Consider the following 23,523-nt stretch of genomic DNA (forward strand, 5'->3'; position numbering starts at 1 on the left):
TGCTGACAGCATGATTTTGAAATAACCGTAACCCACTGTCTACTCTAGCATAACAATGTGTTACAATGTCACTGAACCAGCCTTTTGCCTTGGGTCACTAACGAAAACGGATGCAGCCCTGCCTCCGTTACACGCTGGGGGCTTATTTCTTTACAGTCTCCGTACACAGTCTTCTCTTGGCCAAGTTGGAACTGTTTCACATTGAATACAGAACCCACTCGGCTCACTGTTCAATCTGACAGTTCAATCCTCCTCATGGTAACCGTACGGTTATAGACCAAAATATTTTTTACACGGTGATCAACATTTGGCAGTAATCTGTGAAAGGTTTAAGGAACAGGAGTTGAGAACCACAGGATTAAGACAGATTTTCAAAACATTCAGCATAGCATTTAAGTATTTCCAGCAAGTGACCGTATACACTACTGACTGTGAGAGGGGACCGACCCTCTCAGATCTGCTGGAGGTAAAGTAGCATCATAGTGGTTCAGTGGGGAAGTGCAACGAGTGGTTTCTTCCTTTTCAAAAGAACTTAAAATAGTAGGCAAAAATTAAACTATCTCGAAATGCAGAAAATCTACTTTGCCCATGACTAACTTCTTTCTAGTTAATTTGTTATTTCACAAACTAAAAATTTTTTTCACATCAATACAATACCAAGATTGAGCATTAAATACAGCAAAGTAATTTTGCACACACACAAAAAAATGCTAGCCAATATACAGTGCTGTAGCTTTAACAATAAACTTCTAAATAATGTAACTTTTAAGTAAATATTAAAAGTGACAAGAATTATTTTTATTCAGAAAATTTTATAACATATATACCTCTTTTTATTTTGCAAATCCACAACTGTAATCTTTTTTTAAAGTATTTTTTAAGTTTATTTTGAGAGAGAGAGAGAGAGAACATGCAAGTAGGGGAGGGGCAGAGAGAGAGAATTCCAAGCAGGCTCTGCACTCTCAGTGCAGAGCCCAATGTAGGACTCGAACTCACAAACCGTGAGATCGTGACCTGAGCTAAATCAGGTGGACACTCAAGTGAGTAGACACTCAAGCGAATGAGGCACCCGGGGTCCCCTGTACTCTTTTTAAAAGCCTTTATACATGCTATACATACATAGCATGTAAGATTAGCAAGGTATAATTTCACATATTCTATATGCTGCACTCAGTAGGGCCAGATTTCTATTCAAGTTCAGCCTTCTGCAATCAAGTTCTAAACCTAGAAATCCACAGAAAAATGCCTACAAAGAGCTGAATTAGCCGACGTAAATTCACGATTTTACTTAGTAGGAAGGACACGCAGGGCCTCACGCCAAGTTCAGTGGCTGTTAGTTTTAATTCTCAGGCCTAACAAGTTTAGTTATGCCAGAAGGCTGGAGGGGAGAGCAGCCAGAGGCAGACTCACAGACATCTTGACAGGAAAGGAGATGGCAGGGATCAGCAATAAAGCATAGCCAGGCCATTCAGTACAGGGACAAACAGGAACGACGAGCCACAGTCAGGGTTATCACAGCTCAACAACCATGCTAAAAGGAAAATCCTGAGGCGTAGTAAGGTTAAATTACACTCCCTATACTCTGCTAAATAAGGCTGGGGAGACCATCATTTATTTTAGAAAATGTTACCCAAAAAATTAATCTTCGAAAGTGTGGAAAAACAGGCTTTGCATACAGAAAGACCTGGCCAGCCCCGGATTCCTCAACAGTAAATACTGACCCCATAAGGTTTTTATAAAGATTGAATGTGGTAATGTATACCAGGCTCCCAGACAGCATCTTGCACATACATAGGAGGTTTTTGATAAGTGGTGGTATTTTTCGTTACAGATAATAATTAAAAATAGTTTCCCCCCCACGATCTCGCCGTCCGTGAGTTCGAGCCCCGCGTCGGGCTCTGGGCTGATGGCTCAGAGCCTGGAGCCTGTTTCCGATTCTGTGTCTCCCTCTCTCTCTGCCCCTCCCCCGTTCATGCTCTGTCTCTCTCTGTTCCAAAAATAAATAAACGTTGAAAAAAAAAATTAAAAAAAAAAAATAGTTTCCCTTATCTGCAAACTTCACTTTTGCAGACTGTCTAATTTCCTCATCATATAAAATAAGAGAAAAATTACTGTACCTGGTTTTCAATTCTAAAACACATTACAAAAAAGCATTACAACTTCTAAATATGTAAAAGCAATCACAGTGTTCTTCCAAAAGATTATCTGGAAGTGTAAAGCATTTTCCTGATTTTTGGGTATCTGAAATTTATTTGGTTTTGTCTTTAGAAATAATTAAGCATTGTGTCAGTATGGAAACGCTACATAAGACTCATCAGCTATATACTCTTTCAGGTTATATATACCGCCAAATCTCAAACACAAATAATAGGTTTGAAAACACACACACAAACAGGAACTGCAATAGGTATATATAATTTTAATTCTTTGGTTAAAGAATTGAGCTGGTTGTCTCTGTCCTTTTTTGCTTTTACATCTACTTAGATGCCAAAGACAGTCCACTAAATTTAATAAAATGCCCAGAGCTAATTGATTTAAATGTGAGACTTAGTGAGGCAGATCAATCACTTGCAGGGAAGTCCAACACGGCAGAATTATGTCACTGGGGTCACCATTCACTTCCACACGGGCATTTAGGCAGTGTGCTAGGTGAGACCAAATCCAACCTGTGGCTACAACGCAATCTCTGGTTCCACTCACTCAGTGATAAATCAATATACTAAACGGCACTTCCTATTATTCTCCTCGACATCCAGTCTTAGGTGGGATGGGAGATGTGTGTGACAAAGGTAATTAGAGAACTAGTGAATGATTCAAATTATAGTAGATTTTACTTATGACATTTAACAGTAATGAGAACAATAACACGCTGCATTAATCTCATACTCTACTTATATTCTGAGGTAGGCAAACAGGTATTATTTTAGAGATGAGAAAATCAAGTGACAGAGTGCTGTGACTTGCCAAACATTATAGTGGTTAGTGACACTGCAAGGAATCTCCTGATTCCAGGTTCTGCATCTTGCAAAAGCATCACTTCAACTACAATGAATCTCTTTAAAAAAAAAAAAAAAAAAAATCAACTTAAATTTAACAACAAAGTCCTATATGTTCCGTAGATATATGCATTCCTTACAACACAAGAAATTCCGCTTCATTTTAGAAAATTTTAAAGAAGCAGTTGGATGGCTTTCATGTTAATTCATGATTTTATCACTCTATTGGCTAAATCTAAGGGAGATTTTTACTATATTCTATTAGCAAAAGGACACAAAATAACATCAAGTTACCTTCACCACCTGCATACACACATGCAGTTTTAAAAGTACAGAGAAGCTGTCACCTCTCACATTCACATACTGATTTTAAATACCTCTTCTCCGGAAAGCAATTCTATATTGTAAGAACCAGAACAAAACATATTGTTTCAACCTGACTGAATGATAGGATCCTTTTAGATTCCTCTAATAATACAAAAAGAATACGCTAGATGGAGACACCCATGTGTGTCTGTGGTGAACACCTTAACAAATTTTAAAGATATCTTCATATATGAAAGTTGTTTTCAATCTTAAATATTTTTGCTTAAGTACATTTTACAGATACTTTCAGCTATCATTATTTTAGCAATTGGATAAGTAGTACGGAAAAACCAATTTCTAAAATATATAAAATAACAAATCGTTTAATCTGAATATAATGGCACCTAATTTACCAATGTGAAAATTACACAGTGAGCCTAGACTTTCAAGCAGGTAAATGAATTAAATTATAGACTGTGTCTGCTACCTAGAAGTTAAATCCTCTTGAAAGTATTTTTAACATCCCAAACTAATATTCTGATTAAGTATCTAAGCAATGAAATAACCACTCCAAACAACACAGGTAATTTTTAATACTAACAGTGTGAAAATGGTTATCTTCTCAGACAGAATTACAAAACCACTGAAGGGATTTATTTCTTTCAATAAGCTAAATATGCCCCATATGCCCAGAAAGGTAGTAAAGATCCTCAAAAATGCCATAGTGGTAAACTCAGTTGGGTAGTGGGATTCTCTTCCTGACAACAGTTACTCAGGGGCACACAGGTCCCAAGAAGAGAGAGGAGAACCAGTTTTATTGTTTTTTTTTTTTAATTTTTTTTTGGAATCTTTGTTTATTTTTGAGAGAGAGAGAGAGAGAGAGAGAGAGAGAGCATGAGCGGAGGAGGGGCAGAGAGAGAGAGAGAGAGAGAGAGAGAGAGAGAGAGAGAGACAGAGTCCAAAGCAGGCTCCAGGCTCTGAGCTGTCAGCACAGAGCCCGATGCGGGGCTTGAACTCACGAGTGGTGAGATCATGACCTGAGCTGAAGACGGAAGCTCAACCGACTGAGCCACCCAGGTGCCCCGAGGAGAACCAGTTTTAAATGCAAAGAGCAGTAAAAAGAAAACCAACCACAAAGAAATCCCAGGCCCAAATGAATTCAACCAAACATTTAAAGAATACCAACTCTTCACAAACTCTTGTGAAAACAGAAGAAAACACCCACCAACTCTTTCAATGAAGCCAAATATTACCCTGAATTCAAAATGAGACGAAGACATTACAAGAAAACCACAGATCAGTATCAATCAGATACAAAAATCCTCCACAAAATGCTAGCAAACTAACTCCAAAAACACATAAAAAAGATGACCCACACAAAGTGAGATTTATTCCAGGAACACAAGGTTAGTTTAACATCCACATCAATTTATGTAAATAAAATAATAATAATAATTAGAAAATCAGCATTTGCTTCCATCAAGTCCAGAACAAATCTGTCGGTAAAATGAGACCCTCCTTTATGACAGACTTTGCGATTTGCTATGTCATAATTTTTTTTTTGCTTATGCTTATCTCTTCAGTTTTACAACACGAAAGTAGCTGTTACTACTCTAACTTAATAATGATAAAAACATAAAAAAGTCAACTACAGTGACATACCATACCAATAAAAGGCATGATTGTCTCAATAAAAGCAAAAAATAAAAATAAAAATAAAAATAAAAAGCATTTGACAATATCCAGTACCTCTTTACAATAAAAATACTCAATAAATTGGGTATGGAATTGCCTATGCCTGATAAGAGTATCTGCAAAAAGCCCATTGCTAATGTATTTATTGGTGAAAGACCGAATGCTTTTCCCCTAAGATCAGAAACAAGATGAGGATGTCTACCCTTGCCATTTCTGTTCAACATTACTGGAATGTCTAGACGTGGCAATTAGAGAAGAAAAAGAAATAAAATGGATCCAGACTGGAAGGAAAGAAGTTAAGCTGTTTCTATTTGCAAGTGAGAGCATACTGCATGCAGAAAACTACATGAACAACCACAAAACAAGTAACAAAATGGCAATAAATACATATCTATCAATAATTACTTTGAATGTAAATGGACTAAGTGCTCCAATCAAAAGACATACAGTGACAGAGTGGATAAAACAAGACCCATCTATATGATGCCTACAAGAGACTCATTTCAGACCTAAGGACACCTGCAGACTGAAAGTGAGGGGGAAGAAACTTCATGTAAATGGATGTCAAAAAAAAAAAAAAGAGCTGGATTAGCAATACTTACATTGGACAAAAACAGACCATTTTTTTAAGGTTATTTACTTATTTATGAGAGAGTGTAAGCAAGCGGGAGAGGGGTGGAGGGGGTGGGGAGAGAGACAGAGAGACAGAGAGAGAGAGAGAGAGAGAGAGAGAGAGAATCCAAAGCAGGCTCTGTCTGCACGGTCAGCACAGAGCCTAATGGCAGAGGTTGAACTCATGAACCGTGAGATCATGACCTGAGCCAAAATCAAGAATACACTTAACTGACTGAGCCACCCAGGCACTCCACAAAAATAGACTTTAAAACAAAGTCTATGAAAAGAGACAAAGAAAGACATCATATAATAATAAAGGGGACAATCCAAAAAACAATATAACAACTGTAAATATATATATGTACCCAACATGAGAGCATCCAAATACACAAAATGATTAATAACAAACATAAAAGAGCTAATTGATAATAACACAGTAATAGTAGCAGATTTTAACACCCCCACTCATAGCGATGGATAGATCATCCAAACAGAAAATCAACAAGGAAAACAGCGGCTTTGAATGATACACTGGAATGGATGGATTTAACAGATGTATTCAGAACATTCCATCCTCAAACAGAATAAACATTCTTTTCAAGTGAATGTGGAACATTCTCCAGAACAGATCACATATTAGGCCACATAACAAGCTTCAACAAATTCAAAAGGATCAAAGTCATACCATACATCTTTTCTGACCAAAATACTATAAATTTAGAGACCAACCACAAGAAAAAACTGGTAAGAGTACAAATAAATGGAGGTTATATAACATGCTATTAAACACTGAATGAGTCAACCAAGAAATCAAAGAAGAAATCAAACAGTACATGGAAATAAATGAAAATGAAACACAACAGCCTGAAACCTTTGGGATGCAGCAAAAGCTGTTCTGAGAGGAAAGTTTATAGCAACACAGGCCTACTTCAAAAGCAAGAAAAATCACAAACAATCTACTCTTATACCTAAAGGAACTAGAAAATGAAGAACAAATACAACCTCAAACGAGCAGAAGTAAGGAAATGACAAAGATTAGAGCAGAAATAAATGATATACAAACTAAAAAACAACAGATCAATAAAACCAGGAGTTGATTTGTTGAAAAAAATCAACAAAATTGATAAAACTCTACCCAGACTCATCAAAAACAAACATACAAACAAAAAACAAAAAACAAAAAACTCAGATAAACAAAATTACCCATGAAAGAGGAGAAATAACAACCAACACCACAGAAATACAAACAATTGTAAGAGAGTATTATGAAAAACTATATGCCAACAAATTGGACAATCTAGAAGAAATGGAAAAATTCCTAGAAACATATAACTTACCAAAACTGAAGAAACAGGAAATAGAAAATCTGAGCAGACTGATTACCAGCAAGAAGATTGAATCTGTAATCAAAAAACTCCTAGCAAACAAAAAGTCCAGGGCCAGAGGGCTCCAGAGACAAATTCTACTAAATATTTAAAGAAGAGTTAAGACCTGTTCTACTCAAACTATTCCAAAAAACAGAAGGAAAATTTCCAAATTCATTTTATAAAGAGAGTATCACTCTGATACCAAAACCAGATAAAGACACCACAAAAAAGGAGAACTATAGGCAAATATCTCTGATAAACACCGATGCAAAAATCCTCAACAAAATACTGGCAAACAGAATCCAACAATACCTTAAAAAAAAAAAATCATTCACCACAATCAAGTGGGATTTATTCCCAGGATGCAAAGGTGGTTCAATATTTGCAAATCAATCAATGTGATACATCACATCAATAACAGAAAGGATCATCTCAGCAGATGCATGAGAAGTATTTGACAAATTATAACATCCATTCAAGATAAAAGCCCTTAACAAAGTAGGTTTAAATGAAATATACCTCAATATAATAAAGGCCATAAAAGAAAAACCCACAGCAAACATCATACTCAATGGGGAAAAACTGAGAGCTTTCCTCCTAAGGTTAGGAACAAGACAAGGACGTCCACTCTCACCACTTTTATTCAAAATAGTACCAGAAGTCGTTGCCACAGCAATTAGACAACAGGAAGGAAAAAAAAAAAAGGCATCCAAAGTAAAACTTTCACTATTTGTAGATGACATGATACTACATATAGAAAACCCTAAAGACTCCACCAAAAAACTAGAATAAATGAATTCAGTAAGGTCACAGGATACCAAATCAATGTGCAGGAATCTGCTGCATTTCTACACACTAATAATAAGCAGCAGAAAGAGAAATTAATACAGTCCCATTTACAATTGCACCAAAAACAATAAGATACCTAGGAATAAACCTAACCAAAGAGGTGAAAGACTTATATTCTGAAAATTATAAAACACTGATGAAAGAAATTGAAGACGACACAAAGAAATGGAAAGACATTCCATGCTCATGGACTGGGAGAACGAGTATTGTTAAAATGTCTATACTACCCAAAATAACCTACACATTTAATGCAATCCCTATCAAAATACCAACAGAATTTTTCACAGAACAAAAAAGTCCTAAAATGTATAAGGAACCACAAAAGACCCTGAATAGTCAAAGCCAAGTTTAAAAAAGCAAAGCAAAGTTGGAGGTTTCACAATTCCAGACTTCAGATTATATTACAAAGTGGTAGTGATCAAGATCATATGGTACTGGCACAAAAACAGACACACAGATCAATGGAATAGAAAACCCAGAAACAAACTCACAATTATATGGTCAATTAATCTTCAACAAAGCAGGAAAGAATATCCAATAGGAAAAAGTTCCTTCAACAAATGGCGTTGGGAAAACTGGACAGCTACATACAAAAGGATCACTTTCTTTCACCGTATACAAAAATAAATTCAAATGCATTAAAAGGGCGCCTGGGTGGCTCACTCGGTTAAGCATCTTGACTTTGGCTCAGGTCATGATCTCACGATTTGTGAGTTCGAGCCCCACTTTGGGTGAGCATGAGTCCTGCTCTGGTGAACACAAGCCTGCTTTGGGTGAGCCCTTCTCCCTGTCTCCTAATCTCTCTCTGTCTCTCCCTCATGAGATTCTCTCTCCCTCTCTGTCTCTCCCACTTTCTGCCCCTCGCTCACTTGGGCCCCCTCTCTCTTAAAATAAAACAATAACAAAACAAATAAAACAAAACACCCAAAATGGACTAAAGACCTAAATGTGAGAATTGAAACCATAAAAATCCAAGAAGAGATCCAAGCACAGGCAGTAATTTCTCAGACATTGGCCACAGAAACATTTTTCTAGATATGTCTCCTGGGGCAAGGGAAATGAAAGCAAAAATAAACCACTGGGGCTATATCAAAATAAAAGCTTCTGCACAGTGAAGGAAATAACAAAGTGAAAGGCAACCTATGGAATGGGAGGAGATATTTGCAATTCATTAGTATCTAAAATAATAAAGAACTTCTATAATTCAACATTCAAAAAGCAAATAATTCGATTAAAAATGGGCAGAAGACATGAACAGACATTCCTCCAAAGAAGACATCCAGAAGGCCAACAGACATGAAAACAGGGAAATGCAAATCAAAACTACAATGAGATATCTATCACCTTGTGCCTGTCAGAATTGCTAAAACCAACAACACAAGAAACAGCAGGTGTTGGGAGAGGATGTGGAGAAAAAGAAGCCTACTTGTACTGTTGGTGGGAATGCAAACTGGTGCAGCCACTCTGGAAAACAGTATGGAGGTTTCTCAAAAAGTTAAAAACAGAACCACCCTACGACCCAGCAATAGCACTACTAGGAATTTATCCAAAGGATACAGGAGTGCTGATTCATAGGGGCACATGTACCCCAATGTTTATAGCAGTGCTTTCAACAACAGCCAAATTATGGAAAGAGCCCAAATCAACTGATGAATGGATTAAGAAGATGTGGTTTATACACACAATGGAATATTACTCGGCAATGAGAAGGAATGAAATCCTGCCATTTGCAACAACGTGGATGGAACTGGAGGGTATTACGCTACGTGAAAGAAGTCAGAGAAAGGGAGATATATGTTTTCACTCATATGTGGAACTTGAGAAAGTTAACAAAAGACCATGGGGGAAGGGAAGGGGAAAAATAGTTTCAAACAGAGAGGGAGGCAAACCATAGGAGACTCTTAAATACAGTGAACAAACTGAGGGTTAATGGCGGGGGAGGGGGAAATGGGTGATGGTCATTGAGGAGGGCACTTGTTGGGATGAGCGCTGGGTGTCGTATGTAAGTGATGAATCAAGGGAATCTGCCCCTGAAACCAAAAGCATACTGTATACACTGTATGTTAGCTAACTTCACGATAAATTATTTATATCTATATATCTATATCTATCTATCTATAATAGAACTACCCTATGATCCAGCAATGACACAACTGAGTATTTACCCAGAAAATACTAAAACGCTAATTCAAAGGGATACACACATCCCTATGTTTATAGCAGCATTATCTATAACAGCCAAATCATGGAAGCAGCGCAAGTGTCCATGGATAGATGAATGGATAAAGAAGATACGATACGCACATACACACAGAAGAATATTATTCAGCCATTAAAAAGTATGAAATCTTGCCATTTGCAATGGCATGGATGGAGCTAGAGAGTATAATGCTACGTGAAATAAGTCAGTCAGAGAAAGACAAATACTATATGATTTCATTTATATGGAATTTAAGAAACAAAACAAAATGAGCAAAGGAAACAAAGAGAAAGGCAAACCAAAAACCAAACTCTTAACTATAAGGAACAAACTGATGGTTACCAGACGGGAGGTCGGTAGGAGGATAGAGTTAAGTAAGTGATGAAGGAGTGCACTTGTGATGAGCACCGGGTGTTGTATGGTGTTGAATCACTATGTTGTACCCCTGAAACTAATATAACACTATATGTCAACTATAATGGAATGCAAAATAGAATAAAAAAAACTTAGAACAAGTTACAAAGTTGTTAAATTTTAAGTATCTTTGTTAACTATGTTGGGACATGTCTAGCAAAAATGTATCATTACTACTTTTATGAGAGTTAGAACAACTCAAGAGTGGAACAATAATAGAGTTCTAACTCTCAACTCTCAAATCATTTAGAACATGCCCTGACTTTGAAAATTTATGTACAGTTAAGATAATAAAAAACACTTGACTCAGGTTTACTTATGGAATTTCCCGTATACTTGACTATATTTCCATCATCATTTTGCAAGAAAGTGGAGTTTAAGACTACACAACTGGATAAATGTTTCCCAATTGTGTATAAGCATTCATAGTGGCTCCTAGGACCTTGAAACAATAAAGTTATCCATTTCTCATTAAAATCTAAAACTCACTCTGCTTTATAATGCTTGAGATACAGAGCAGCATCTCTCTTCGAAAGCCTGGTTCCAACATGCAACGCATAGTGGTATTTGTCCTTATTCTGACAGTTTGATTAAAATTTACACAGAGCTAAAGAACTCAAGCTGGAGAAAAGTAATTTCAACAGTTAAAACTACAGTAATTAGTTTCTCAACAGAGTAACTGTACTTACATCAATATCCTCTTGCGTAAAAGTTTCTGGATCTTCTCCCATCATGTTGGCTAAATGTCTCTTTCCTATGTTGAACTCTTCAATCTGCTTTTTAATAAAATCCACTGTGTAAGTTTCACGTCTTAAGGCTGCAACATTTTTCTTTGCTGTTACACCTGTGGTGTGTCTTAGCCTTAGTATCTAGCAGAAAATATAAACAAAAAGAAAAAAGATTTTAAAACAAATAATGATCTTGTAGGCCACTGTCTCTACATAAAACAGGATGTTCAAACAGTTGTCTTTATTACAGTACTCAGTTGGCAAGAGTCTGGAAACAGGTAAAAGGCTTGTTAAGAAAGCTACTAGAAATTGTCCCCCACTCAAAAGCTTGCTTTTTAAAAGCTTCTGCTTACATAGCAGTTTAAACTACTAGCATTTCAACACATTAAAACCCAAAATACCTATAAGTGATATGCCACCTCCTTATCTATGACAAACATCCACATTTGATACTGATTGGTCAAAGACAACTAGTTGTGATATCTGACACACAGGGAGTGAAGAGTAAAATGCCACTCCCTTAAAAAGAGGCAAATGTAGAGGCTCCTGAGTGGCTCAGTCAGTTAAGTGTCCGACTCCTGACCTCAGCTCTGGTCACGATCTCAGGGTCCTGAGTGCAATCCCTGCATTGGGCTCTGTGCTGGGTGTGAAGCCTACTTAAAAAAAAAAAAAAAGGCAAATGCACATGCAGGCAGAAACTAGCAAACAGAAGACATGGGAGGGAAGGGACATGCACTTGGGAATTAGCACACTTAGACTAGTCACCTGGTTCAAGGGTACAAATATAGCCCATCTTTCAATGCCTTAAAATAGTTTAGCTTAGCTGGAGACTCTTCTGCGGTCCTTATTTTAGGCTGATTCAGTGAAGAGACTGCTTCACTAAACACCAAGATTTATCATTAATTTGGTTCCACATGCTAACTGTAGAAATAAGGGCTTTCCCCTCCTTTTTTTTTTTTTTTTTTTTTAAATTATTTATTTTTGGGACAGAGAGAGACAGAGCATGAACGGGGGAGGGGCAGAGAGAGAGGGAGACACAGAATCGGAAACAGGCTCCAGGCTCCGAGCCATCAGCCCAGAGCCTGATGCGGGGCTCGAACTCACGGACCGCGAGATGGTGACCTGGCTGAAGTCGGACGCTTAACCGACTGCGCCACCCAGGCGCCCCTCCCCTCCTTTTAAAGTATCGGTAATGGTATCACACTTGCTGTGAATCATTTCATGCTGTGGCACTAGGAATCCCCCCCGCCTCCCCCAAGGCATTAATAGTTCACTTCCAATATGGGTGCTAAAGAACCAGAAAACTGTTTTCAAATGACTGCTCAGGTACATTCAGCAGCTGGATGTAACTAGCACAGATACTTCTGGTCCTGGCTTTTCTCAAAGCCTTAACCTGTGGTTTTCAACCTTCATCCCAGCCTCAACAGTTTTCAAACACTCTCAAGCAATTCAGATCTTAAGAACTACAATTCTTAGTAACTCATTCACTTCCCTTTTCATCAACATAAAAATCTCTCTTGCATAATACCACCACACCACCACCATCCCTCTCTCATCCATTCCCCAGCCCTCTGAGAAGCAGAGATTCAAATAACTATAATCACTTGTCACTATAGTTATAATAAAAAGTAGAAGAAAAACTACAGGACAAATATCACCATACCCTATTAAGAGTAAAAATTATGTTCTTAAACTAACAAATCAACATAGTGATAAAATGGTTTCTTGTCACTCTTTAATGAGTAAGATAGGGCAATTTAAAATTCCATGAAATTTTAGAGTTTATTTTTCCTTAGGGGAGCACAAAGGAGTTTCTCTCTTTATATTATTAGTCAGGAATCCTGAGATGCTTTATAAAGAAAGTATCACTACCAACAAATAAAGACATGACCCAAACTTCTTAAGTACAGTTAGCCTGCCCCTTTGTACACCCTGCCACCTCTCCCCACAGCCAAGTGCCACCAGGACCAAATCCCTGTCTCAGGATTTTACCATCTTATTATTTTTACTTTTTCCAGGGTTTTGCTTCTGTTTTATTTTGTCTTTTTTTTTTTTTTTTTTTCTGATTCCATGTCTTCTTTGAACACTGGAAGATGTTGCTTCCTATATTCAAAGTGAAGAGAAAATGCCTGTCTATCCCAAGAATCATGGCAAAGGCATGGATTTGGAGGAGAAGGTAGCAGTCACTCAGGAGAGGAGATTCTCCCAAATATTCCACTGCCAAAAGGATGATTATGCTGCGGGTTTTGGAAGTCATATGACAAAATGTTTCTGTCCGTAGCTAAAACAACCCATGTGTAATACAGGTGAACCCACTACACCTCCCACCAATCACCAACCACAGCCCGTATGAGAAATGGAAGTCTCCCGGATTCACTAGGAGACTCATTCACTGAAGTAATGAGTTCTACAGGAAGAGTAAGATTAGGGAGGAAAGTGATGAGTTCAATTTGGGGCATGACAGGTTTGAGATGCTTGATGGGCATCTCCAGAGAGATAGGTGTCCGCGAGGCACATGGCTCTGTGGGTGTGTGCACAGGAAAGATCTGAGCTAGAGATGCCGTCTGTTAATAATCAGCATGGGACATGATGTGACACCATCAATGTAGGGGAAATGCAGGCATTAGTGTTAGAATAAGAAACATCTATTCTACTATGCAAAGAAACAGCACAGTATGTGAGAGAAGGCAGGCAGAAAGGTAAGATTACTTATGCCTTACGGCCATTATTTTTATAAAACGGGACGCGAGATGGGTCTGCAGAGTAAGGAGTGACAGGTTTGATGGACTGAATACCTCACATTCAAAGAGCAACAATACAGCAGTTATAAAGGAGGAAGGACAATTAAAGGAAGAAAATTAGAAAAAGAAATTTAAGTACCCCTTTATACTGGATGTGTGCCAGGAAAACACTACCAAAGAAACAGTTATGAATCTACATCTATACAACAGCTACAATATTTTCTTTGTCAATTACCTTTTTGTTTCCTATAGATTTCCTTTGTATGTTTCAGTGGCATATTCAATGCACTACTTAGTTCAGGAGAGTTCTTAGGGCAGACTGTACCCTTCAGCGTTATAAAGTGTTCCATTCCCAGGCAATACTTTTATTTTTAATTTAATTCTACTGGATCATAATATTGCAACCCTTTCAAAGTTCAATTTGTATTTCCCTGGAATGTCACTGCCAGTACTTTTCATTTAAATTTTGAGTAATTTTAGTTTTTTTGACCCAATCTGAGTTTTTAATACATTTAAATGGATTTCATAGATATTCTGTCTCATTTTTCATCTGATTTTATCTTTATTGTTTGTTATGCTTTCATTCCTGTTTTCTTTCTTTTACTAGATGGTCTGTAGATTTTTATATCTGTTTTTTGATCTGGCAATTTGGATATTATAGAGCCTGCCTTTATTTCAGTAGTGATTACCTATGTCTCTGAATAAAATGTTTAAATGTATTTCTTCTATCAACTTCAGAAAGTGATACTCATTCAATTCTCACCTATTTATCTTTTCTTTTTCGACCATAAAAATTATGTTTTTCCGTCCTCCAACCGTATCAGCTTCACTTCTTTCTTACTTTTTGCTCCGCATTCTGTATGATTTTTAAACCTTTATTCCTTGGAGACGTGTGTGTGTGTGTTACAGTGTCAACTGTGCAGCCACTCTGAATTTTTAGCTTCTTAAATCACTGATCTATCTTCAAAAATCTTTCCTTAACTATTTAATTGTATATTCTTGTCTTATCCCCTGTTTCATACAGCTCTCCCTCACCCAACATTTTCAAAGTGTCCTTGACAGTGTGAAGGAGTTATAGCAAAAAAATTCTTCCATGTTGCTGAGTAAATATTCTTTGTTTTCTTCATCTCTCTCTCCTATTCGGTTCCTTTTCTTATTTTGTTCTGACAACATTTTAGTATCACCTCAAGCAAAAGAGTTGATTATTGGCTGGAAGACTCATTTTTTCACTTGATCTTCACTTGATCTTGTGTCTGTCTATATTCTTCGAGTTTGTGATGCTGGCAGCTTTCTTAGTTTTAACATGAGTCTTAAAAGACTGTCAAAAAAATTTTATTGTTGTTCATTTAGAAAGAACTTTTTAAAAAAGTCCCTACTTTGTTATTTTTCATAAAAATCTCTTTAGGATCTTTTCAAAGACAAGTGTACTGCCTAAGAATATGACATTCTGGAAATTCATATTTATTAAAGTTACAAAGCCATTACAGCATCAGTACCAGAGTACTGAATATATTTATAAATGTTCTAAGTTATTCTAGCAATGACTCACACAAAAGTATTTACATTCAAAAGAGACCATTATTCATTAGTACAATCCACGAAGTCAGATGAGGCTGAATCTGAATCGACTAGATCTTTAGCTATGAGCAGTCAGAACTCCTGGAGAGAATGTGCTTTGCTACTGGTAAGTACAAATCCCCAACCAAATATTCTATAGGTTCTATTTCCGACTGAAAAGCTGTGGCAGAGAATTTTCCTCACACTCTGTTTTTACGGAATGGTATAGATACAAGTTGACAGATTTGTTTCTTTTTTAAGATAATCAGTGGGTCAGACAACTATAATTTCAATCAAGCAGGTTTGCCAAAGAAGCAGACGCATCCTGACAGAGCAGTGATGTCCCAAATTTGGCCAAATGCCAGTGCCACACACTACTCTAATGATACTACGAGAGTATTGAGGAGTTTCCTTTTCGTTCAATTGGATAAAAATGGAACAAAGAAGAATGCACCGCTAATCTGAACAGAAAAGGCAAATAAAGAAATACTTTGAGGAATAAAAGATAAAGACTGAAGTCAGATTAGAGAAAAGGTGGAAAGAAAGAAACAATATAAGGACACCAAGAGAGAAATGATAGTAACCTTTCTGAATGAGTTTTTATTTTCATCAAGTAGAGGTCTCTGGATGCAAGCAGAAGAAAATATAGTCCTGCTATAGACTAGCAGGACTATAGTTGAAGCAGGCAGCTAAAAAGCAGGAACTCCAATGATCCACAGCACACTCAATGAAGTCTTGGCCATTAAGATAAAATGCTATTCCAATGGTCCTTCTCTCTCTGCTCAAGATCTCAAGGGAGGGACTATCTAATGGGGCTACCTTGGGTCAGATGCCCCAGATGATAGTTCTTCCAGGCTGTATCTAGTGGGGAAGAACTCATTACTCCTGAGAAAATAGGAGTGCCCTGATGAAGGGGAAATGGACACCAGGTTAGACAAACAAGGAAATGTCCTACATACTCGAGCAAAATTCACCATTTATATTCACTCCACAAACTTATAGATTTAGAGCCTTAACATATTCACCAAATAAAATATATGCAATTTGTTGGAATCATGATTTAAACAAACCAACTATAAAAGATTATTGTTGGAACAACCAAGGAAATTTGAACACGGAATAGGTAATAGATGATATTAAAAAATTATTGTTCTTTCTGTTAGGTATGTGCATAGTGGCATGGAAGCTATGTTCTTTTATTTATTTAAGAAACTTTTTTAATGTTTATTTTTGAGAGAGACAGAGAGAGAACGCAAGCAGGGGAGGGGCAGAAAGAGAGGGAGACAGAATCCAAAGCAGGCTCCAGGCTCTGAGCTGTCAACACAGAGCCCGATGCAGGGCTCGAACCCATGAACCACGAGATCATGACCTGAATCGAAGTCGGGCACTTAACCGACTGAGCCACCCAGGTGCCCCAAGGAAGCTATGCTCTTTAAAAAAAAAAAATCTACCTGTTAAAAAAAAATCAAGTATATATATAAGTAATATAACAAAAAGCCTGAGATTTACACAAAAACCTACAGAAAAAAAAAAAAGGTAGAAAGATAAACAGGATTGGTAAAACATTAATAATTGTTGAAGCTGATTGACATATACATGGGTTCCTTACAGTATTTTATTTTTGCAAATGCTTGAATGTGCTTTAATTTTTATAGTAAAATTCTAAAAAAGTAAACTATTTTACAAGTTCATTGAAGAAATTTAAGGAACTACTATGGGCCAGGCTATACACTGAATTTTAACAGAAATAACCGTCAAGCAGAATTGAGTGGTGTTAAAATGAGAACGTTGCCATACTGAGAAAAGCAAACATGAAACAAGGTAAAAACGCAGTTTTCTTATTTAAGCTACTATCTATCTGGCAAAAAAGAATGTGGCAGGTGTTCACACATATACAAATGTGCATACACACATGTACACATGCACATATCCCTACATGTAAGAACTCCTCACATGTTTAAATTTTGAAAAAATGTTTATTTACTTTTGAGAGAGAGAGAGAGAGAGACAGAACATGAGTGGGGGGAGGGGCAGAGAGCAAGGGAGACACAGAATCCGAAGCAGGCTCCAGGCTCCGAGCTGTCAGCACAGAGCCCCACGCTGGGCTCGAACCCACAAACCATGAGATCATGACCTGAGCTGAAGTCAGATGCTTAACCAACTGAGCCACCCAGGTGCCCCTAGAGCGCCTCACGTTTAATTCAAGAAATGATCCATGAGCATCTAGGAGGTGTCTGTGGGCACTGCAGGAAACATCAGAGTAGGAATACAAAGGTTATGCTATTTTTCTCAAGAGGTTTAAAAAAACCAACTGTAAGGGAAAGACCTAAACACACGAGACATTGAGATAATAAAAAAGAAGTAAATGTGGGTCTTTCACAGTTGTAGGCAGCTTCCAAGATGGCTTCCAGTGAGTCTACTGGTTGATATTCATCCTGGTCAATCCCCTCGAATGCGCGCCTGAGTAACTTGCTTCTGACGGATAGAACACTACTAAAGTAATAGAACGTCACCTCTAAGATTAGGTCACAAAAAGATGGTCTTCCCTCTTTTCCCCCCTCTGTTGATCAACTGATGGAAGCCGGATGTGGTGAGCTGCCCTACAGAGGCCCACGTGGCAAGAACTGAGGGTGGCCTCCAACCAACAGCCGGCCCAACAGCCTGCCAAGATATAAATCCTGCTAACACCTACAAAGAGTGAGCTGGAAGGTAGATTTCCACCCTCCAGCCTGGAGAGGACTAAAGCCACAGCCAACACCTGGACTGCTGCTTTATGGGAGACTGTGAGCACAAAACCCAGTTAAGCTGTGTGTGGAATCCTGACCCCCAGAAACGACGACGTAACAAATGTCTGTTGTTTTAAGCTGCTAAGTTTGGGGGTAACTTGTTACACGGCAATAAATAATGGATTCATCATCCTAATTACAACAATGAAGCACAGTACAAGCAAACTTACTTATTTGCTTTATAAGGACAAAACAGGTGGGAATGATGGTAGCATCTATTATCAGCCTCTCTTTAAGTAAGAAACTGCTACATGAGGAAAATGCTACTTTTAATGTCAATATTTTACTTTTAATGTCTCAGTATTTTTCATAATGGAGTAATGAGGAACACACTAAATCTATCCTTTAAAGGACAGGGTGAGATCTCAAAAGAAACAACTTATCCCACCAAGGGGTTTTTATCTCCATTGCTAACAAAATGGGATTTTTAAACAATTCAAAGTTACCTGGGGAAAAACATAACTAATTTACAGAACTGCATACAGCATTTGATACAAATGCAAGTCGATTTTTAAATCTGTTTGTCGAAGAGTTTTTAAGCAATTTATCAATAAAGTTTATTAAGACCCTACCGTAAACCAACTGGCTGCTGTGATAAATACAGGAGAAGAACAGATACTTAAGACAAGGACAACAACGTTTTTCCAATAAAACCAAAATCTACAAGGGCTAAGCTCCCAAACTGCCACTGATTGTGCCTGTCATTCCTCGGCAGATAGTCCAATCCCACAAGGGAAGTATATTGGCTCAATAAAAACAGAAAGTGTAAGCACTAAGCGTTTAGTAGAAAATAAAGAGGGCATCTCCTTGACATGTGGCAATACTAGCTTTCAAAATAGAAACTGGGTGGCTCAATCGGTTAAGCATCGACTCTTGATTTTGGCTCAGATCGTGATCTCACAGTAGCGAGATCGAGCCCTGCGCTGGGGCTCCGCGCCGGCCACGGAGCCTGCTTGGGCTCTCTCTCTCCCTCTGCCCCTCGCCAGCTCGTGCTTGCTCTTGCTCTCTCAAAAATAAATCATAAGTAAAATAAAAAATAGGAATTGGCCTACGGGTTTACTTATTATGGAAGTCACAAATAAATAATACTTCGGGAAACTAAATCAGTATTCTTGTCGTATACTGATAGAGGGTTTAAGAATTCACAGGTAACCTTTGCAGGACACCATGACTGTCACCTGCTTATAATAATGCCGGTGCTACTCTCATTAGCAAAAGATAAAAAAAAAAAAAGAAAAATTCAAGTACTTAGTACAGCAAAACTGACCATAAGCTGGGCCCTGCCAAACTTTCCCGTCTCTCACCATTCTTGTAACTACACTGATTGTAACTGCTGGAAGAACCAATTATTTGTTGTTGGCAAGAGTCCACACACTCTGTACACATCTGGCCCCTTCTGTAACCTATTTCATCTTCCTAGAACAGAATACCTCCCTTTTATCATGTAATTCCTCACTGCTCCTGAAGACTCTATCATCTCCTTTGAGAAACTGCCCACCGCACCACTCTACGTGTTACAACTCATTTGCATTAGGCACTGCATATCTGGGCTCTTCTGTATTTACCTCTGCAAATCTCAGTACACTGTAACTAAGTCCCTGATATTTGGGGGTTCATAATCTGAAGTTTTGCCATTCACACGTAAGACTCCTTCCACCCCAAATTTGCAGTTGTAGAGAAATTAATATGAAATGTGTATACCACAAGAGTGGTATGCAAGAGGAAGTCTGCTGGTGAGGGTCCCAATTGAGCCCACAGGAATCCTAGTTTAACAAAACTTGTTTCTTTTTCCTTGTGGCATCAGTGCTCCTCAAACTTTTCTGACTGTGACCCACAGTAATAGCTATTTATATCACCACCTCGTCACACTTTTAGATATAAAAAAACTGCAAAAATACCCTGTACGAGATGTATTTATTATTATTCTATCGTTTTATGAAACATGGCCCCTAAGAGAAATACAACTATTAATGTTGGAGACAGAAATGAAGAAACATTAATATTTAATTAAGACAGACAAGTTCTGTGCCAGAAAAAAGCTTCATAAATGTCTTTAACCATATATATGGTAACAGTAAGGGTCTGACTGGGGTCAGTTAAGTCTTTCAGTTATGTCTGAGTCCTGCTTCACGTGGTAAAACATGAGCTGTGATACTATTCACGAATTTGGGGATTTGGCAGTCTCAGGATCATCCCTGGAGAGTGCTATGGGTCAATACTGTCTGGGTAATTATTCGATAATGATTTGTTTACTTCACAGTGCCTGGCTCAAGTAAAGTGCTCAGTAAACATTTGCCATATGGGGGGAAAAAACCTTGAAGAGTGGTCAGGGAGATGAAAATTACATTTTTCACTCATCTTAATGGAAAACATACCTGATGCCAGTAGAAAAGGGGGCACTCTCATACATGAAAGATAGAGCGTGGATTGCTACAGCCTTCCTGGAAAGCTATGTGGAAATACCTATTAAAATTTAAGATGTATTATACATACTTTGTAACAAGAATCTCACAACTGGAACTCTCTACTACACGATTAAAAGCAACAGTACCAAGAATTATGCCACGATGTTTACTGAACTCTTTATTCGTGGGAAGAAAATGGGAACAAAATAAATGGCCATCAAATATTAACTCTGACACATTCATAATAAAATATTATATAGCAGTTAGATACATAACACGTGACCTGAAGGAATTTCTACTATATATGTAAGTTGGAGAAGCAAAATGTCGAATGGAATCTACTTTTTTGGAAAGCATGCACGTGCATGGATGTTTGCACGCAATAAAAAGAACATAGAGAAAGACACAGGAGGATACGCATATTCCAGAGTTTGAGGGAGAGAAAGTTAGCATTCTCCCCCAGACACATATTAAGTGTCAGTATGTGCAACAGTCCCTTTTATAGATGACTATGCATACACAGGAAAAATATATTCAAATAAGATGCAGGAAAAAAATAAAAACTTCCAACATATTTTCCACCGAGAAAGTATTAAAAAACAAATGATGGACAAATGAATAGGTGGACTGGTTGATTTACGTTAAAATAGACTTCTTTTTTTCAAGTTTTTTTTTTTTTTTCACGTTTATTTTTGAGAGAGAGAGAGAGAGAGAGCTCAAGCAGGGCAGGGGCAGAGAGAGGAGGACAGAGGATCCAAGGCAGGCTCTGCGCTGACAGAAGCAAGCTCAACGTGGGGCTCGAACTCAGGAACTGGAAGATCATGACTTGAGCTGAAGTGCGAGGCTCAACCAACTGAGCCACCCAGGCACCCCTTTCAATAGTTTCTATATCATGATAATTGACTTCTTCACAATACTTGGTACTTCTTTATCACTTTCCCTACTTCAAACATTCACCTGTTTGCCATGACACCACACTGCCTGGTTTTCCCCCTACTTCTCTGGCAGCTCATTCTCAATCTCTGGGAGGCTCTTCTTCCTTGACTGTTGTCGTCCTTCGGGGCCCTGTACCTCTACTCATTCCAATTCAGTACACCTTTACTAGGTGTTTGAATTCACTCTTAAGGCCTCAATTACCATCTACAAGGTAACAGAGGATTGTAAATCAGTACTCTTCTTGACCTACAAACTTGCCAATCTTTGAGCCTAGTGGAAATCTCCACTTGGACATCCCAATTATAATTGTATAATAAATATAATTCTATCCAAAACTGAACTCGTTTTCTACCCTCTCAAATCTTGTCCCTCCTGTTGGGATCCCATGTCAGTAAATGGCATCATCACTCAACCAGCTGGGAAGGTAGAATCTTGGCTTTTCACTGCCCCCAGGATGAGCGGAAACGTTCAAGTTCTGGGCTCCACCTCTCCAGAGACAAGGTGTCGGGAAAATTAAGAAAACAGAAACTGCACAGATGCAAGGCACTTTTAAAGTAGCTATCAATCCTATCCACTGTGAAGTCTTCCAGACCACTCACTGCAGGAGTCCAGTTCTCATTCACCGCCTCTGGTGCGGCCCTCCTTCCCACTGGACCGCGGGGAAGGCGGGAGGGACCGGACCCTACTCCACACCTAGGCACAGACTCCCCTTTGCCTGGCAGCCAACTCAAGAAAGGGGGTCGCTCTAGTTCCGTCTGCAGGTAACTTCCTCACTGCACACCCCGCGAAAACCAGACACAACCCCAAGTGGCCGCTGCAAGCCAATACCCATTCCTCTCTCAACCGCACAACTCTACTAAATACCCAAGACCCTAGGGTCCCCGTCGGCAGGCACGCGAGACGCCGGGGGAAGGTAGCAGCGCCGGCTCCACATCCTCGCGCTACAACGGACCAGTGTTTCCACTTCTCCATTTCTCTCCGGTACCTACCTGCAACTCAGCAGCCGCGGCTTTCCAGACGCCCTGTCTGAGGGCAAGGCTAACCCTACCTCCGAGAAAGAGCCGGTAGGAAACCGCTGCGCCCCAGAACACACAGGGAGCCGCCATCTTGGCTGCTGGAGACCCGGGCTGGAGGGCGAAGGGGCGGGGCCTGGCGGCTGCGCAGGCGCCTGTGGGAGACGGGGGGACCCCGAGGGTGTAGGGAAGGAGCAGGGGGCGTGCCCCGTGGGGCGGGGCGGCTCGTCGCTGATTGGGTGTGTGAATCCCCCCCCCCGGGGGGCGTGTCCGGCTCCACCCCCTGGAGTAGCCAGTTCGTAGTATCCCCTAGTTCGTAGTAGCCCCAAGCTGAAAGAGTATTGGCCTCTTTCCGAAAGAGACCTCTTGGTCTCTTTCACCTGCTGCAGCTGTTGAATTCTGTCGTTGTCTAAGTCTGGGTACGACTTCCATGTGGTTCTTTAACCCACCCTTCCTTCCCTGGCCCAGTGCTGCACCTCTAGCAGGCTCTTCCGGAACGGGAGAACCTGCGCAACCCGCCCGCATCTCCCTCTGCAGTCTGTCTTCACCACGCTCCAACCCGGGTCCTGCTCTCCTTGCTCACACAAGAATGGATTTCAGACCTTGGCTCCTATCTACCTTACTAGTAGGATTTTCCCCTCCTGTATACCTTTCCACGTTTCTCAGGGTCCAGGGTCTCCACCCTCCTGAGCAGCTGCCAAACCACTCTACGTTCCAGGGCACACACTTCTAATTGTATAACGTGCAGACTAAACCATTAACAGGTAAGGATGAAACAGTCTTACCCATCTTTGCACACCACTCCCCATAGTGTTAGTCCTAAGCCTTACTTGCAACCAATCAATTAAATCCACCGTCATGGAATAGAAATGAGTATACCTTGCTTTATGAGACTTGTGTGTTCTTGAGAGTAAC

The 23,523-nt window shown here is 39.1% G+C and overlaps 1 protein-coding gene across 1 annotated transcript in view; it reads right to left on the reverse strand.

The window, feature by feature from the left end:
- The window catches only part of MRPS9 (mitochondrial ribosomal protein S9), a 65,657-nt gene extending 42,895 nt beyond the window's left edge, over nt 1–22,762 (reverse strand). Inside the window, exons 1-2 of the mRNA XM_045445559.1 lie at nt 22,585–22,762; nt 11,132–11,311 (exon numbers count right to left, since the gene is read on the reverse strand). Coding sequence (XP_045301515.1) covers nt 11,132–11,311; nt 22,585–22,701 — 297 coding nt within the window. The 5' untranslated portion in view covers nt 22,702–22,762. The remainder of the gene's footprint in view (nt 1–11,131; nt 11,312–22,584) is intronic.
- Nucleotides 22,763–23,523: the final 761 nt, after the last annotated feature.

Source organism: Leopardus geoffroyi, chromosome A3 (assembly GCF_018350155.1).
Source record: "Leopardus geoffroyi isolate Oge1 chromosome A3, O.geoffroyi_Oge1_pat1.0, whole genome shotgun sequence".
NCBI lineage: Eukaryota > Metazoa > Chordata > Mammalia > Carnivora > Felidae > Leopardus > Leopardus geoffroyi.